Raw genomic sequence first — 18455 nt, 5'->3', positions numbered from 1 at the left:
GCAAATCTTCAAAATGCCATTGCGACCGCCGAAGAAGAATGCGTCCCTAAGGTAGCTATCGTAAGTAAACAACTCCAACTCGATCCTGAAACGAAAAGTATCATCCGAGCTAGAAATGTGTTTAGGTGACAGTTCCAGCGTACTGGAGACTTGTCAAAAAGGTCAGCAGCTAATTACCTAACCAGTTTAATAGCCTTTCATGTCCAGGAACTCAAAAATTCTAACTTCAGGCAGGAACTTAGTAAAATGAACCCCTACTCAAGGCCATTTTGGAAGGTGGCAAAAGTGCTTAAAAGTAAACCACAACAAATTCCACCTCTCAAGTGCAATGATAGCCTCCTTGTAGCTCCCTTGGAAAAAGCAAATGCAATAGCAACACAATTGTCCCAAGCTCATCTGTTAGGTAGCAACATAATTAGCCCCATGGAACAAGCAGTTGCAGACACCTTGTCCATCCTGAATAATACCCCATGCTATGTTCCTGAAAACAGAAAAATCACAACTGAACAAGTAGTGTCAGCGCTCAAAGGTTCCAGAAACATGAAGGCACCCGGTTTCGATGCAATTTTTAACCTTGTCCTCAAGAAGCTTAGTATATCTTCCCTTGCCCACATAGCAAAAATTTTCAACAAGTGTCTTGACCTTAATTACTTCCCGTCCTGCTGGAAACTGGCCAAAATTGTCCCAATCTTGAAGCCGGGTAAAGACCCCACGAGCCCGAAGAGCTACAGACCCATTAGCCTGTTGTCCGCTCTAAGTAAGCTGTTTGAGAGGCTAATACTCGACCGTATCCAGACCCACGTGCTAAATAACAACATCATCCCCCCAGAACAGTTCGGTTTCCGTAAAGGACACTCGACATGTCATCAACTATATAGAGTAACGAAGATGATTAAGAGGAACAAAGCTGTTGCTAAGTCCACCGTCATGGCTCTTCTCGATGTAGAGAAAGCCTTTGACAATGTGTGGCACGAAGGACTGATCTTTAAACTCTACAGATACAATTTCCCAAATTATCTGATAAAAATGGTACAAAGTTACTTGAAGGATAGAAAATTTCGAGTGTCCCTAGGCGGAGTCCTCTCAGAAAGTCTCCTCATACCTGCTGGCGTCCCTCAGGGCAGTTTATTGGGTCCCATAATGTACAGCATTTACACATCTGATGTTCCCCGACTTCCGGATGGTTGCTACCTGTCTCTCTTTGCTGACGACTCAGCAATAATGGTCAAAGGAAGATCGACCAAAACTACTACTAAAAAGCTGCAGGAATGCCTAAACTCGTTCCAGGAATATGCGTCTACGTGGAAAATCAAGCTGAATGCGAGCAAAACACAAGTGATAATTTTCCCATATAATCGCTCCCAACGATTGGTTCCCAATGAAAGCTGTAAAATTGTCATGGGGGGTTCTACGATAGAATGGTCCCTTGAAGTTGTATATCTGGGACTCACGATAGACCAGAAACTGCTCTTCCGTTCCCACTTGGAAAAAGTAAAAACAAAATGCAGCAAAATTGTTGGAGCACTATTCCCCCTAATCAATAGAAACTCTCGAATGTGTTTGAAAAATAAAATGGCAATATACACGCAAATCATTTCCCCTGTTATTTGCTATGCGATGCCAATCTGGCAAACAGTAGCAGGATCTTACAAAAGGATCCTACAAGCGTTCCAAAACAAAACGCTACGCATTATATTAGATTTGCCATATAACTCAAGAACCAATGAACTGTACAACCTCTCGGGTGTCCAGACCATAGAACAACAAATTACAAATTCTTGTAACAAATTCCAACAAAAATGTTTGCAATCAGAACACGAAACAATAAATACACTCTTCGAGTAGATAGGTTTAGTTTTAAGTTAGTTAGTAAGTAGTTTTAAGGAACATAAAAATCAACATTTGCTCTAAAGCAAAACACACTAGAAAGAATAAAAAGAACAAATTAAACGAAATCATAAATTAGAAAAACGAAGATGAAAAGTTGACAACTGAATCACTTGATATGTAAATCATACACAAATGTAAAATTGAAGAAAATAAATTATAATTGAAGTTAAAAAAAAAAAAAAAAGTTTTTGCTACCAATCAGTCAGCGCAGTTCGCATCGAGAGCGTTAACAGCAGCACAACCACGTCGTTACTATGGCACCGAAAGCCAGCGGAAAGGCTGTGAAAAAATCCGGCGGCGGCGGTGGCAAGGCACAGAAGAACATCGCCACAAAAGCAGGAGGAGGAGAGAAGAAGAAGCGAAAGCAACGGCGCAAGGAAAGCTACGCTATCTACATCTACAAGGTGCTGAAGCAGGTCCATCCGGACACCGGTGTCTCGTCGAAGGCGATGAGCATCATGAATAGCTTCGTGAACGACATCTTCGAGCGTATTGCTAACGAAGCATCTCGTCTGGCCCATTACAACCGACGGTCGACGATCACCTCCCGCGAGGTACAGACCGCCGTTCGTTTGCTGTTACCGGGAGAGCTGGCGAAACATGCCGTATCGGAAGGTACCAAGGCCGTTACCAAGTATACCAGCTCGAAGTAAACGTGTCGCCCGCCCCGCCGCCGGATGTCACACACCACCACCCCATCGTCATCGGCCCTTTTCAGGGCCACCAAAACACGTTCTGGTAAAGAGTTGAATTGAAATGTGTACACATAGTTTATATAAACATTAGTTGTTGTTGTTGTTTGTTTGTTTGTTTGTTTGTTTGTTTGTTTCATTAGAGCAAAAACGTCGTTGTCATTTTTGTTTCTCTGTCCATTTTTCAAATCATCACCAAATCAATTGCTGTAGTTTGTGGAAGTAGTCTTTCCCCTTACCGCTAGTTGATTGTTTTTGTTAAGACGGAAAACGGTCTTTTTTCTACCCCTTTATCGTCTATATTCTACTCAGTCAGTCTAAAACAGCCCCTGCGTATGAAAATTCTGCCGCAAAAAGAACACATTTCTGGATCATACTTGTTAATACAATGCACTTCCCAGCCTTCAAACTTCTGATCTGCGTTGAACGTTAATAATTAAATACCCAACACAATTCATAATCGCAAAGTTGAACAATACAATACGTTCGTCAATTTAGGCTAAAAAATCGGTAATTATCGTTCGTTCGTTTGTTTATTGTGCCAGCCAATTTTTCTCTGTTTTATTATAGCCAAAATAAGCGCGTTGTTTGCTAATCAGAGTAATATTATACTTGCTCTGTTTGTTTGTTTGTTTGTTTGTTAAGGCAACAGAAAACCACGGCCTACTATTAATTTACCTGTACGTACGTACGTTTATCTGAGCAAGAAACCGCGCCTATTTACTATAGTGATTTGTTTAATCAAACTAACGACGACTGATTTATCTTGCCAATCGGCAGCCAGTTGAATGCGGGTGTGTGCGCGCGCTGCTGCTCAAGCTAGAAAACTCATGGGGGGAACGGAGCATTAACGGAAAATAAGCATCAATCAATTCTTTACAATTTTGTTAGTCCTGAAAAGGACTGTTGTTTTGGGGGGACGCGCACGTTGTCGGGAATTTACTTCTTGCCGGCGGTGACCTTCTTCGGGGCGGTGGCGGCCTTCTTTGGCTTAGGTGCCCTCGGCTTGTTCGCTGCAGCCTTCGATGGTTTGGTGGCTTTCTGTTTAGTGGCAGCCGTTACCGCCTTTGCAGGGGCAGCAGCTTTCGCTTTCTTCGTAGCCGATTTCTTAGCGGCCGGGATCGCCGCCTTTGGCTTGCTGGTCTTCTCACCACCACCAGCCGGCGGATTTTTCTTCTCCCCGGATTTAGTAGCCGATTTCTTCGGTTTTTTCGCTGCACCCGATGGTGGTTTCTTATCGCCAGCCGGTTTCTTTGCTTCGACCGTCACCTTAAACGATCCGGAAGCACCGGTACCCTTGGTCTGGGTGATGTTTCCCTTCTCGACACCCGTTTTCAAAGCCTTCCGGATAAACGGAGCCAGCCTGGCGACGTCACACATGTAGTTGGCGGCGATGTACTTTTTGATCGCCTGCAGTGATGATCCGCTCCGTTCCTTCAGGGTCCGGATGGCAGCCAGAACCATCTCACTCACTGGTGGATGGGTTGAAGATTTTTTCGGTTTCTTGGCGTCACTCTTGCTAGCCTTGGCCGCCTGCTTCGGTGGCGCTTTGGCGGCTGGCGGAGAGGCGACGACGGCAGGGGCCGTAGCAGCAACGTCGATAGCAGTTTCAGCCATTGCGCGTTCGTTTGGTTTGGTTTTCTTCCACACACAGTTGTAGACGACGAGTCGATGGATGCACGATGATGCAAGTCTGCGAATATGATAACCGGGGGTCCGGTGTCTGTTGTTTAGGATCGTATTCATCGGCTCTGTTTGGGAACGCGTAGATGACGGTTGGAAGTTACTATTCCATTGGAGCCGGTAAAATTTTACGGACTGTTGTTTTAAATCAACCAAAATCGAATTACTGCTTGTGAAAAGTACACTGGAAGTTTGCATTCAATTTACTGCACTGTCCGCACCGTCCAAACTAACACCCGCTGAACATTCTGTTTTAAGCGTATGGCCGAATATTATGTATAAATCATGTATCCGACTATGGCGGCACGTGCAAACTGAATTGTGGAAAATAGGTTAATTTGAACCTTCTAGCAATTGGAAAACCTTTTCGGTGCTATCCAATCGAAAGAAAACTTCTCTCTATATAAAATTATTTCATTTTTGTACATATTTGCTCGAGCGGAAGTGCTCGTAATTTGGCGACCTGCGGAAAACGTTTCGGTCGGCTGGTCCTTTGCTGAAAACTTTCGTTATTAAAATTACTAAAACAAAAAAAGTTAACGGGTGGCAACACAAATTTTGGATTTTTTTTCTCAACCTGTCAAAAAAAAAGACAAACGATTCGATTGAAATTAGAAGATACGTTCTCCATTGTTGGCCAAAAATTAGTGAACATTTCAAACCGATCCGTAATTGGATGCTGTTCGGCGAAGCTTCCGTTTGATGTCGGAACAGGCGCGTAGTACGGCGTCTACGTCAACTTTGCTAATGCATTTCGTGATCTTCTACCAATCAACTTGTTTGCAATTCGTGGCTCTCAAAACGAAATCCCGAAGAAATCTGCGATTGGGCGACACTGAAGCAAATTGTGAAGCGGGTTGTGCTTTTTAGGGTACAAATGGGATCGAGTGGGTATTCGGGAACGATTGTTTTTTTTTTTTGCTTTTTTTTGCGAGGGAAGTAACTTGCTTCGTGCAAAACAAAATATTTAGCCAAAATAATTTTTTTATCAACCGGCAAGCGGCATTGAGATTGCACCGTCGAAAGGTGTTGTAAACAGTCGACGGCGCAACGTTTTCCCCTTTGAAATATTGTACCGTGCACTTTTCGCCGAGATTCTTGTGTTGCTCGTAGAACCGTACAACGCGCTCGCGAAATGCTTTCTTGTTTCGACGGCAGAGACAGACAGAGAGAAATACCTCGAAAAAAATCCAACATTTTAGTTGCGGATTTTGATTTTAGTGCTCTAATCATCAGTGTTATTTCGAATTGCTTTGGCTAACTCAAAATTCTATTATTTAGGATGTACTGATCAACTCGCTACATCGTTGTGTACATGGCTGTGAGCTGATAAACCGCACGCGTCGACCATCACACCCAGGCGCTTCAGCGCACGCATCGATGGGAACGCTTGTCCCCCGACACAGATCACAAGCTGGACTTTTTTACGGTTGCTCAATCTCTCTCTCTCTCTCTCTCTCTCTCTCTCTCTCTCTCTCTCTCTCTCTCTCTTCCTGTGTGTGTGTGTGTGTTGTAATTGCTTCCTGATTGATACAGTACTAACTCACCAGCCATCAACTTTACTTTTATCATTCAGACCAATTAAAGGTACGCAAATTCATAGGTAGACAGGTAGGTGAAAGCGTGGTAAGCTAAAACGTGCGCGCGCGAAAAAAAGAGTCGGTCGGCGGTTCGTTGCTATCGAGAAACGAGCCGTTTTGTCCCATGATACGCAAGCTCAGGAGAAAGAAAAAGGAAATGCATATATGAAAAAAGGGAAACCCAGCGACTGAGCGCGTTGTAGTGTTACGACGGTCTCTCGCATATCCATCAAAATCGCACATTAAACAGTACGCCCCTGCAACGTGGATGAAAATTATGAAGGATACATTTCAAACTAATTCTTTTTTCTAAACATTTGGTGGCCCTGAAAAGGGCCTTTTGTGTTGTCGTGAACGTCGTGGTAGGGCTTAACCACCAAAACCGTACAATGTGCGTCCCTGGCGTTTAAGCGCATAGACGACATCCATCGCAGTGACGGTCTTCCGTTTGGCATGTTCAGTGTACGTCACAGCGTCCCGGATAACGTTTTCCAGAAAAATCTTCAGCACACCACGGGTTTCCTCGTATATCAAACCGGAGATTCGCTTCACTCCTCCACGTCGAGCCAGACGACGAATGGCGGGTTTGGTGATGCCCTGGATATTGTCACGAAGCACCTTGCGGTGCCGCTTAGCGCCTCCCTTGCCGAGCCCTTTGCCTCCTTTGCCACGGCCAGTCATCTTCTTGGTTGTTGTAGGTAATAACTTAGTAGGCTAGCGCAGCACACCTGCAGCAGCGAGATTCCAATACCGAATGTTGCAATTCTTTTTTTTTTTTTTTTTTATTTATGTGACTTTAAATTTATTCATTCGTCACATCAATCAAAAATAAATAACTACATTTCATTTAACAAAGTGAACTTAAATACTATCTAATAATTTTTCTTCTTTCATAAATTCAATCAATTTTTCTTCATGATCTGGTCCAAGTATTTCACCTAAAGTCAGGTTGGCAAAATGTAGGTCCCTACTCTGCTGATTTCGTTGACAGTCTACCAGTAGGTGCCGTATTGTGAGGTCTTCCCCGCAGCATTGTGGTTTGTCTATCCGGTCCAGGAGAAAATCGTGCGTCAGCTTTGTGTGCCCGATGCGGAGCCTGGTGATAGCAGTTTGTTCTGAAGAATCATTCCTGTCTTTCCAGGCCGCGGTTGTTGATTTTATACTTCTCGTGAAAGTGTTACAGTTGTTCCATTCTGCATCCCATGCTTGTCGGAGTTGAGCTTTTGCATATTGCACGAAGTCCTTAGCTGGTACTGGGATATCGTTGCACTCTCTGGTTCGACCCTCACCGGCTAGATGATCTGCTCTTTCGTTTCCAGTAATGCCAGAGTGACTTGGCACCCAGCAGAATGTGATATTTTTATCAGCCGATGTGCATTCGACAGCCTGTATCCACGGGTGTCGGGACTTTCCGTGGTCAATAGCTTGAATGCAGCTCGCTGAATCGCTAAATATAATCGTGTGGCCAGAGATCGGTGCATTTTCAGCGGCAATCATAAGTGCTAATGCCTCTGCTGAAAAAATGGTACAACAGTCCGGAATGCGCATAGAGATATTGGTGTGTTCACTGTGTACTCCCAGACCGACGCCCTTCTCGTCTAACGAGCCGTCGGTGTAAAACTTTGTCGATGTGGAGTATTGTTTCGTTAGCATCTCGTTGAATACAGCTTGTATTTTTGCTGGGGCTTCATGAGCTTTCAGTTGGTTCTTTATTTTCCAGTCGATAGCAGGTTCGGATGAATTCCATGCTCTGTCGCTTACTCGGCTAAGGGTACTGATGGTCGGCAATTGACGTGATGTTAACCGCTTCAGCCACTCTGATGTCCTTCTGACCATAGGACAGATCAGTTCTTCATCTATTGGTCGTTTTTCCAGCCAGCTGCATGCTTTGCTAACGAGGCAACCGGTCATGAGGTATTCAAAAGGCATTTGTCCACTTTCTATGAGTAGTGAAGGTATGGGACTGGTTATATGTGCTTTCGAGATAGTTCTAATCGCAGTGTGGTAGATCGGTTGAAGCCGTTTCATCACCCTTTCAACCCCTACTATATAGTCCGAATCCATGGGTAATTTTGGTTATCAGGATGCTGTTGCAGATCCTGATAAGTGTTTGACGGCTACCGCTAGCATATCTTCTACTAATTGCTTTTAGTATCTTTAGTTGGTTTTGACAATTTTTGACGAGGTAATCAGCGTGCTTCATAAACTTCAGATTTGAATCTATTTGTACTCCTAGTACCTTTGTACTTCCTACTTTTTCGATGATGCCTTTCGGGGTTTTCAAGTCTGGGACGTTTTTGTGCTTACCGCCACTGCATACATGGAGCAGTTTGGACTTTGCAGCAGAAAATTCAAGCCCTTGCTGTTCAGCCCAGGTTAGCACACAGTTTAGTGTAGTTTGTGCTTTTATTCGAACGGCTCGTGGGAAGCTTCCAGCAGCGATGATGATTAAATCGTCCGCGTAAATCAGTATATCTATATCTTCCGGGATGCATTCGCAAATGGAGTTGATGGCGATATTAAAGAGAGTTGGCGAAATCACTGAGCCTTGTGGTATTCCATTCTCAAGTGGTCGTCGATCAGAAAGTGCACCATCTACAAACACTCTAAAGCATCTTTCGTTCAGGAAGTTGTGGACATACCTCTGCATCCTGCTCCCAACGTTCCACTGGCTGAGAGTAGAGATAATTGGGTGTCTCCACGTTCTGTCGAATGCCTTCGATAAGTCAAGCATTATCACATCTGCATGCATGCCGGATTCTAGCGCGTCTTCTAGAATCGTCTCAAGTTGAGCTAAATGGCTGTCCACGCCGGAGCCTGGACGAAAGGCAAACTGTCGGTTTCCAAGTCTGTTATTTGATTCTATTTCCTCAGTCAATCGCCGATTTATCATCCGTTCAAGAATTTTACCGACACAACTGGTTAGTGATATCGGTCTGTATTCTTCTGCTTCGGTTCCTTTTTTGTCGGGTTTCTTGATTGGTATAATAGTAGCCTCTTTCCACTCGGTTGGAATGTTACCGCTACTCCAAACACCGTTGTATATGTCTAGTAGAACCAATTTCGCCTGTACGGGAAGATGTTTCAGCAGTGGGTATCCAATTCGATCAGGACCTTCAGATAGCCCTGCAGCCTTGTTGAGTGCCCAGTTTAATTCGCTAAAGCTGAAGTTAGCATCCAGTGGTGAGTATTCTGTGTTGAAGTTGGGTACGTTTCTCTCTTCTTGTTCCTTACGTTCCTGGAACGTTTTCGAGTAGCCATCAGTTGCCGATACTGCTGCAAAGTGATCAGCAAGTGAATTGGCCATGTCGGCAGGGGTGTCGGTGAATGTGCCGTCAATTCGCAGATATTTTCTATTGCTTCTCCGTTTTCCGCTTAGTGCGTTGATTTTTTCCCATAGCTTCTTGGATGTAGTGGTTGGGTTGATTTCCTCAACAAATTTCTTCCAGCTCGAATTTTTTGCTTCTTGAATAGCGTTTCTAGCATCCCTTCGTGCTTCCTGGAAATCCTTTAGCGCCTGTACTTTTCTTGAATCTTTGTCATCCAATCGTCGTAGTGCTCGAAGTGTTTTTCTTCTGTACTTAATGGCTTTTTTTACCGTGTCATTCCACCATGGTACAGATTTAGGTCCTGGGCGACCACTAGTTCGCTGGATTGATTTCTTGGCGGCATTGAAGATAAGCTGACTGAATTCGGAGGCGGAGTATTCTTTCGATATGTCCATGTTATCTTTAATTTCGTTCTGAAATTTCTCCCAGTTGGCGTTGTCGTATTTCCATCGTGGCCTTGCACAGACTGTCGGAGACGAGCGGCCAGTAACCAATCTAATGGGATAATGGTCACTGCCGTGATTGTCTTCCTCCACCTGCCAGCTAAATCTGGCTGAGATTTGCCAGGATATTATGGAAAGATCGATTGCAGAAGTTGATCCATCAGCTAGACTTATTCGGGTGTGGGTGCCGTCATTGAGGAAAACTAGACCTTTGTCAATACACCACTGTTCTATCATTTTCCCTCTCAGATCAGTATGCTTGGATCCCCATTCAGTGCTAGCAGCATTGAAATCTCCCATTAATATTACTGGTTCTGGTAGTTGAAGTATGAGTTCGCTGAGCTGTTTTTCTATATTTCTGTTTGATCGTTCGCTTGGAGGGATGTACACGCTTACAATTGTTGACTTCGAACCTGTGTCAATTTGTACAGCTATTGCCTGCATCTCTGTTCGAATTTGTAGTTGTTTGTGGGGAATATCACTTCGCACTCCCAGTGCTACTCCGTGTTTAATGTTATTTATTATTCCTTCAACTAAGTACAAATCATAGTCCTTAATGGTGGGGGCGCAATCTATCGGGGTCATGGTCTCCTGCAGCGCCAGTACACAGGGTGAGTACTGGTTTATTAGCAATTGTAATTCAGGTAGTCGGCGTCTCAAACTGGCGATGTTCCACTGTATAGCGAAAGTGTTATCAACATACTGGTCTCTTTGTCTTCTTGCTTGTTTATTGGTTGATTGCGTCATTGTTAGGTCGGAGAAGTTTCTTTTTTCCTTTTCGGTTGATAACAATAGTGTCAGATCTGTCAGATTCGTTGTCCGTTATACTCATACCGTCTGTGTTTACATCGGAAATTTCTGTTTCAAAAGTGTGTTCTAGTGTTAACTGTGTCGAAAAAGTTTGTTTTGGGTGATCGTGCTCAGTATTTTTAGTTGTTCCGGAAGTTATCTTCTTCAAGGGTGGGGGACGAAATTCGGATCCAGTTGGCGTTTCCGGCGAGACTTCTTTTTGGCGTTTTTTCTGCAGTTCCTTCTTTTTCTTTTTTCCTTCGTCGGTTTTTTGGCATTGGCAGTTTGAGCGTCCTTTTAGTTCGGTTATCACAGCAGCAAGTTGATTCCGTAGGGCGGTTATTTCTTCTTTCAGATTCGCGATTTCCTTGTCCTTGTTATCTTCTTGCTGTATGATCAGTCTTTTGCTGACGTTGGAGTACGATTTAGCACCGATTCGGCTGTCGTATAGTTTTTTGGCCTCCGCAAACGATAATCCTTGTTCGGATTTTATCCGGATGATTTCGTTCTCTCGTTTGTATATCAGGCAATTACGGTCGGTCGGTTTGTGGCTTTCCTTGCAGTGGAAACAATTTTCAGTATTTTTGCAATCTTCGGTTTTGTGTTCATGTGCCGAGCAATTTTGGCACCGTGGTGCACTTTTACATCGAGCCTTTGTATGTCCGTATTCAAGACAGTTAAAGCATAACATGGGTACGGGATAATAAAAACGAGTTGCCACTCTAAGCGCTCCGAAGAAAATATGCTGTGGCCAGGTTGTACCTTCCATGGTCAGTACCATTGTAGACGTGTTCACTCTCAAATTGTCCACCAATCTGGTAAAGCGACGCACTGCCGTTACTCCTTGAGGAGCCAACTCAGTTAGTAGCTCTTCCTGTGTCATATCGCTTACTTCTGGACAGTTAACTATGCATCTGCTATAGTTAAGCGTGGGGTGTGCTGTTATTTCGACCGGCGTTCCATCAATTAATTTTTTCATACCGAGCAATTTGGAGGCATGTTCCTGATTTCGCACTTTTACAACATATTTAGTACCTTTGGCTTCGGTAGTAGCGGTATATGCGCCACCGATTAATAATTGGATCGACTTACCCACTGTGAAGGGATGATTTTTCGGTAGTACTCCCTCATTAGCAGCCTTAAGTAGAAGCACAATCACCTTTCCGTGCTTTCCTTCCGCATCCATCCATCTCGGCAGGCCTGCGCCGTAATCATCCGGCGGTCGAGGCAGCCCGTATGTCGATGATGAGGCCATTCGGCCGAACAAAATATTCCCAACAGCCACTCACTTCAATGTTTTATTGCAGAGAAAATCGAGAAATAAAGTGCACTGGCAACAATAACCGGTTTTACAAAAACGTCACTATTCCGACAGGGTTTTTTACAGCCAATTGCGTCTCTCTCTACTCACACACCGACCACGTCACCACGTCGGTTTTTTCCACGATTGCTTCACGACCGTTTCACTTTTGATCGCCGACCGCGTCACTCTACCGATGGCGGTTTTTTCACTGCCAGCGGGATCTTCAATGGTGGTTTTTCTCACCGATAACGTCAATTTTTCTTCCGATAGTAGTTTTTCACATACGATCACTTTGTTTTTTAAAAACCTCCAGCCACCTCACTGCACTAATGGCGGCTTTTTCACTACCAGTGGCGTCACTTTTCTGATGGCGGCTTTTGCACCGTTCTTGTCACTTCTCGTGTGCGGTTTTTTCACTCCCGGTATCGTCATCCAAATGAAAAGGCAGCGGATGCTTCCCCGGTCAATGCCGGTTGTCACTAACACGGGAAATTTGCTACAATTCACATATCACTTTTTCAACATATATGAGTTCGCTAATGTTAACTTTCTGCTGGCGACTCTATGTTTACTCCCGTCGGCGCTACCCAGCCGAAAAAGGGCAGCGGATGCTTTCCCGGTCTATGCCGGTTGTCACACTCGCGGGAAACGAAAAATAAATCCACTGTATTTTTCCACGTCACTTCGACTTTGCTTGCTTACGCGCGTATACAAAAGCGTCCGTACAGCTCGCTGGTCAGACAAAGACTGAATGTTGCAATTCGGCCCATTGAGTAGCGCTTTTATACTGATGCACACACATTCTCAGTCGCCGCCGCATAGGAAGATTACCATGGCTGCTATCTATATGCTTACTCGTGATGTGTTGGTTTGAAGGGGAAATAGCGCGAACACGAAGTTCACTGTTGCCACTGTTTTAGTAGCTTGGGATTGCCGAAATCTGCTTTATCCGGACTAATGCTGACATGGTAGCATTTTCCCTGGAAAACGATTGCCCGGAAATTGATTCTCCTGAAAAAGAAAGAAAGAAAAAGTAAATCGAAAAACAAACGGGTTTTTTTTTTAACTTATAAAGATTTTCTATACATCCGTCTACATGGTACGTTATATTGGCTTCTATGGTACTTAAATATCGATATCTGATACTGATCTATGATGGAACAAATTGTTACTGATGAACAAACTATTTCTGTTTGATATTCTTCTACTGTTGGAATTTTATTGATTTCTAGGCGATTTTTTTTGCTCATACATAGTTTTTCTTTTTAGGAATATTTTTTTGCAAATCTAATGAAAAGCTGAAAAAATCAAGTCTGGCAACACTGGCTCCGGAATGGAAATGGTGGGGGAAGTATAGTAGCCGAATCGAACCGTATACAGAACGAAAAGGCACATGGCACGTACACGAGCGAGACAGGCGATAGTAGTGTTTATTCGCGACTATAAAAAAAATCGGTCGGTCTGTTTTGGTCATCATTCGTCGTTTGAACAGCATCACAGTGGTATCAGTAGTAGAGCAGAATTTTCGCGCCATGGCCCGTACGAAACAGACCGCCCGCAAGTCCACCGGAGGGAAAGCTCCCCGCAAACAGTTGGCAACGAAGGCTGCCCGTAAAAGTGCCCCAGCTACGGGTGGCGTTAAGAAGCCCCATCGCTACAGACCAGGAACTGTCGCGCTGCGAGAAATTCGTCGCTATCAGAAGTCGACAGAGCTACTAATCCGCAAGCTGCCCTTCCAGCGTCTGGTTCGTGAGATCGCGCAGGACTTCAAAACCGATCTGCGCTTCCAGAGCTCAGCCGTCATGGCCCTTCAAGAAGCCAGCGAGGCTTACCTGGTTGGTTTGTTCGAGGATACCAATCTGTGCGCTATCCATGCCAAGCGAGTGACCATCATGCCGAAAGACATCCAACTGGCTCGCCGGATCCGTGGGGAGCGGGCCTAAATTTGGTGTGTGCCCATCACCCCCCAGAACGAAACAGCAACAAACGGTCCTTTTCAGGACCACAACCAATCATATTTTACTAAGAATTATTAGCAGAAATTTTCCGTTTCCCTCCAAAAATGCTCAGGCGGGTGGCTGTGTGTGTTTGTTAGACAGCACGCCGATGGGGGATTTTTTGCCAGCAGCACCACCTCGTACCGATCGACAGTAGTAGCGTGTGAAAAACAAGACCCATTGAGGGAAATCTTGCGCGGCCGATTTGTGATTTAGCACCAAATCGATGAGTGAACTTTTGAGAGATTGGGTGAAATCGTCAATGCCATGATATGAGGGAAACTATTATTAAGCGTCTGACGAGCATTGCAAAAAAAAAAAACTTGTGCAATGCTCACAGAAATGTACGTTGATGATTATCGGAGTGAAAATCAAATTAACTCTTTTTATCAGTTTTTACGGCTAGAAAGGAGCGGGATTTAAGTTGCTGCGGAGGCCCTCTTTTCAGTCTTCTTCGGCAGCAGTACGGCCTGTATGTTAGGCAACACGCCACCCTGAGCAATGGTCACACCGGAGAGCAGTTTGTTCAGCTCTTCGTCATTTCGAATGGCCAGCTGCAGATGACGGGGGATGATTCTGGTCTTTTTGTTATCGCGAGCAGCGTTTCCTGCCAGCTCCAGTACTTCGGCGGCAAGATATTCCATCACAGCTGCCAAGTAGACGGGTGCTCCGGCACCGACACGTTCAGCATAATTTCCCTTCCTCAGCAGACGGTGAATTCGGCCAACAGGGAACTGGAGACCGGCACGAACTGAGCGGGATTTTGGCTTTCCCTTCACTTTTCCTCCTTTACCGCGTGCAGACATTGTTGTAGGTTTATCGCTGTGCGCGTTCGTGTGTAGTCACGTAGACAATACGAGTAACACTGATGCCAGTCGCGCACACAGCACCCCTTGTTATGCATTCGCTTCATTGCACATCGTTCGCCAAAGGGGCGGAGTAGCGAACGAACGAAACGCGCTAAACACAAAAAAGGACGAACCTTCGTCTCGCTACACGATCGTATATAAGCGATATGTAGTGATTTTTGCTACCAATCAGTCAGCGCAGTTCGCATCGAGAGCGTTAACAGCAGCACAACCACGTCGTTACTATGGCACCGAAAGCCAGCGGAAAGGCTGTGAAAAAATCCGGCGGCGGCGGTGGCAAGGCACAGAAGAACATCGCCACAAAAGCAGGAGGAGGAGAGAAGAAGAAGCGAAAGCAACGGCGCAAGGAAAGCTACGCTATCTACATCTACAAGGTGCTGAAGCAGGTCCATCCGGACACCGGTGTCTCGTCGAAGGCGATGAGCATCATGAATAGCTTCGTGAACGACATCTTCGAGCGTATTGCTAACGAAGCATCTCGTCTGGCCCATTACAACCGACGGTCGACGATCACCTCCCGCGAGGTACAGACCGCCGTTCGTTTGCTGTTACCGGGAGAGCTGGCGAAACATGCCGTATCGGAAGGTACCAAGGCCGTTACCAAGTATACCAGCTCGAAGTAAACGTGTCGCCCGCCCCGCCGCCGGATGTCACACACCACCACCCCATCGTCATCGGCCCTTTTCAGGGCCACCAAAACACGTTCTGGTAAAGAGTTGAATTGAAATGTGTACACATAGTTTATATAAACATTAGTTGTTGTTGTTGTTTGTTTGTTTGTTTGTTTGTTTCATTAGAGCAAAAACGTCGTTGTCATTTTTGTTTCTCTGTCCATTTTTCAAATCATCACCAAATCAATTGCTGTAGTTTGTGGAAGTAGTCTTTCCCCTTACCGCTAGTTGATTGTTTTTGTTAAGACGGAAAACGGTCTTTTTTCTACCCCTTTATCGTCTATATTCTACTCAGTCAGTCTAAAACAGCCCCTGCGTATGAAAATTCTGCCGCAAAAAGAACACATTTCTGGATCATACTTGTTAATACAATGCACTTCCCAGCCTTCAAACTTCTGATCTGCGTTGAACGTTAATAATTAAATACCCAACACAATTCATAATCGCAAAGTTGAACAATACAATACGTTCGTCAATTTAGGCTAAAAAATCGGTAATTATCGTTCGTTCGTTTGTTTATTGTGCCAGCCAATTTTTCTCTGTTTTATTATAGCCAAAATAAGCGCGTTGTTTGCTAATCAGAGTAATATTATACTTGCTCTGTTTGTTTGTTAAGGCAACAGAAAACCACGGCCTACTATTAATTTACCTGTACGTACGTACGTTTATCTGAGCAAGAAACCGCGCCTATTTACTATAGTGATTTGTTTAATCAAACTAACGACGACTGATTTATCTTGCCAATCGGCAGCCAGTTGAATGCGGGTGTGTGCGCGCGCTGCTGCTCAAGCTAGAAAACTCATGGGGGGAACGGAGCATTAACGGAAAATAAGCATCAATCAATTCTTTACAATTTTGTTAGTCCTGAAAAGGACTGTTGTTTTGGGGGGACGCGCACGTTGTCGGGAATTTACTTCTTGCCGGCGGTGACCTTCTTCGGGGCGGTGGCGGCCTTCTTTGGCTTAGGTGCCCTCGGCTTGTTCGCTGCAGCCTTCGATGGTTTGGTGGCTTTCTGTTTAGTGGCAGCCGTTACCGCCTTTGCAGGGGCAGCAGCTTTCGCTTTCTTCGTAGCCGATTTCTTAGCGGCCGGGATCGCCGCCTTTGGCTTGCTGGTCTTCTCACCACCACCAGCCGGCGGATTTTTCTTCTCCCCGGATTTAGTAGCCGATTTCTTCGGTTTTTTCGCTGCACCCGATGGTGGTTTCTTATCGCCAGCCGGTTTCTTTGCTTCGACCGTCACCTTAAACGATCCGGAAGCACCGGTACCCTTGGTCTGGGTGATGTTTCCCTTCTCGACACCCGTTTTCAAAGCCTTCCGGATAAACGGAGCCAGCCTGGCGACGTCACACATGTAGTTGGCGGCGATGTACTTTTTGATCGCCTGCAGTGATGATCCGCTCCGTTCCTTCAGGGTCCGGATGGCAGCCAGAACCATCTCACTCACTGGTGGATGGGTTGAAGATTTTTTCGGTTTCTTGGCGTCACTCTTGCTAGCCTTGGCCGCCTGCTTCGGTGGCGCTTTGGCGGCTGGCGGAGAGGCGACGACGGCAGGGGCCGTAGCAGCAACGTCGATAGCAGTTTCAGCCATTGCGCGTTCGTTTGGTTTGGTTTTCTTCCACACACAGTTGTAGACGACGAGTCGATGGATGCACGATGATGCAAGTCTGCGAATATGATAACCGGGGGTCCGGTGTCTGTTGTTTAGGATCGTATTCATCGGCTCTGTTTGGGAACGCGTAGATGACGGTTGGAAGTTACTATTCCATTGGAGCCGGTAAAATTTTACGGACTGTTGTTTTAAATCAACCAAAATCGAATTACTGCTTGTGAAAAGTACACTGGAAGTTTGCATTCAATTTACTGCACTGTCCGCACCGTCCAAACTAACACCCGCTGAACATTCTGTTTTAAGCGTATGGCCGAATATTATGTATAAATCATGTATCCGACTATGGCGGCACGTGCAAACTGAATTGTGGAAAATAGGTTAATTTGAACCTTCTAGCAATTGGAAAACCTTTTCGGTGCTATCCAATCGAAAGAAAACTTCTCTCTATATAAAATTATTTCATTTTTGTACATATTTGCTCGAGCGGAAGTGCTCGTAATTTGGCGACCTGCGGAAAACGTTTCGGTCGGCTGGTCCTTTGCTGAAAACTTTCGTTATTAAAATTACTAAAACAAAAAAAGTTAACGGGTGGCAACACAAATTTTGGATTTTTTTTCTCAACCTGTCAAAAAAAAAAGACAAACGATTCGATTGAAATTAGAAGATACGTTCTCCATTGTTGGCCAAAAATTAGTGAACATTTCAAACCGATCCGTAATTGGATGCTGTTCGGCGAAGCTTCCGTTTGATGTCGGAACAGGCGCGTAGTACGGCGTCTATGTCAACTTTGCTAATACATTTCGTGATCTTCTACCAGTCCACTTGTTTGCAATTCGTGGCTCTCAAAACGAAATCCGGAAGAAATCTGCGATTGGGCAACACTGAAGCAAATTGTGAAGCGGGTTGTGCTTTTTAGGGTACAAATGGGATCGAGTGGGTATTCGGGAACGATTGTTTTTTTTTTTTTTGCTTTTTTTTGCGAGGGAAGTAACTTGCTTCGTGCAAAACAAAATATTTAGCCAAAATAATTTTTTTATCAACCGGCAAGCGGCATAGAGATTGCACCGTCGAAAGGTGTTGTAAACAGTCGACGGCGCAACGTTTTCCCCTTTGAAATATTGTACCGTGCACTTTTCGCCGAGATTCTTGTGTTGCTCGTAGAACCGTACAACGCGCTCGCGAAATGCTTTCTTGTTTCGACGGCAGAGACAGACAGAGAGAAATACCTCGAAAAAAATCCAACATTTTAGTTGCGGATTTTGATTTTAGTGCTCTAATCATCAGTGTTATTTCGAATTGCTTTGGCTAACTCAAAATTCTATTATTTAGGATGTACTGATCAACTCGCTACATCGTTGTGTACATGGCTGTGAGCTGATAAACCGCACGCGTCGACCATCACACCCAGGCGCTTCAGCGCACGCATCGATGGGAACGCTTGTCCCCCGACACAGATCACAAGCTGGACTTTTTTACGGTTGCTCAATCTCTCTCTCTCTCTCTCTCTCTCTCTCTCTCTCTCTCTCTCTCTCTCTCTCTCTCTCTCTCTCTCTCTCTCTCTTCCTGTGTGTGTGTGTGTGTGTGTGTGTAATTGCTTCCT

The 18455-nt window shown here is 44.9% G+C and overlaps 5 protein-coding genes across 5 annotated transcripts; all 5 read right to left on the bottom strand.

Annotated features, from left to right (window-relative positions):
* Positions 1 to 2899: 2899 nt before the first annotated feature.
* Positions 2900 to 4199, bottom strand: LOC131696014 (histone H1A, sperm-like). Its single transcript, XM_058984544.1, has 2 exons — positions 3645 to 4199; positions 2900 to 2926 (listed from the first exon to the last, which is right to left on the bottom strand). The coding sequence occupies exons 1-2, from the start codon at positions 4197 to 4199 to the stop codon at positions 2900 to 2902; spliced, it is 582 nt and encodes a 193-aa protein (XP_058840527.1).
* A 2015-nt stretch (positions 4200 to 6214) lies between these two features.
* On the bottom strand, positions 6215 to 6526 carry LOC131695864 (histone H4-like). The gene has a single exon (XM_058984400.1). The coding sequence runs from the start codon at positions 6524 to 6526 to the stop codon at positions 6215 to 6217; it is 312 nt and encodes a 103-aa protein (XP_058840383.1).
* Positions 6527 to 6706: 180 nt separating this feature from the next.
* On the bottom strand, positions 6707 to 7756 carry LOC131696013 (uncharacterized). Its single transcript, XM_058984543.1, has one exon. It carries the CDS (start codon positions 7754 to 7756, stop codon positions 6707 to 6709), a length of 1050 nt encoding a protein of 349 aa, XP_058840526.1.
* A 4852-nt stretch (positions 7757 to 12608) lies between these two features.
* Positions 12609 to 14512, bottom strand: LOC131696012 (histone H2A-beta, sperm-like). The gene is made up of 2 exons (XM_058984542.1): positions 14262 to 14512; positions 12609 to 12720 (listed from the first exon to the last, which is right to left on the bottom strand). The coding sequence occupies exons 1-2, from the start codon at positions 14510 to 14512 to the stop codon at positions 12609 to 12611; spliced, it is 363 nt and encodes a 120-aa protein (XP_058840525.1).
* A 1034-nt stretch (positions 14513 to 15546) lies between these two features.
* On the bottom strand, positions 15547 to 16834 carry LOC131696011 (histone H1A, sperm-like). Its single transcript, XM_058984541.1, has 2 exons — positions 16280 to 16834; positions 15547 to 15573 (listed from the first exon to the last, which is right to left on the bottom strand). Exons 1-2 carry the CDS (start codon positions 16832 to 16834, stop codon positions 15547 to 15549), a joined length of 582 nt encoding a protein of 193 aa, XP_058840524.1.
* Positions 16835 to 18455: the final 1621 nt, after the last annotated feature.

Source organism: Topomyia yanbarensis, unplaced genomic scaffold, assembly GCF_030247195.1.
Source record: "Topomyia yanbarensis strain Yona2022 unplaced genomic scaffold, ASM3024719v1 HiC_scaffold_6, whole genome shotgun sequence".
Lineage (NCBI taxonomy): Eukaryota > Metazoa > Arthropoda > Insecta > Diptera > Culicidae > Topomyia > Topomyia yanbarensis.
This window is presented reverse-complemented; position numbering and strand designations above follow the sequence as displayed.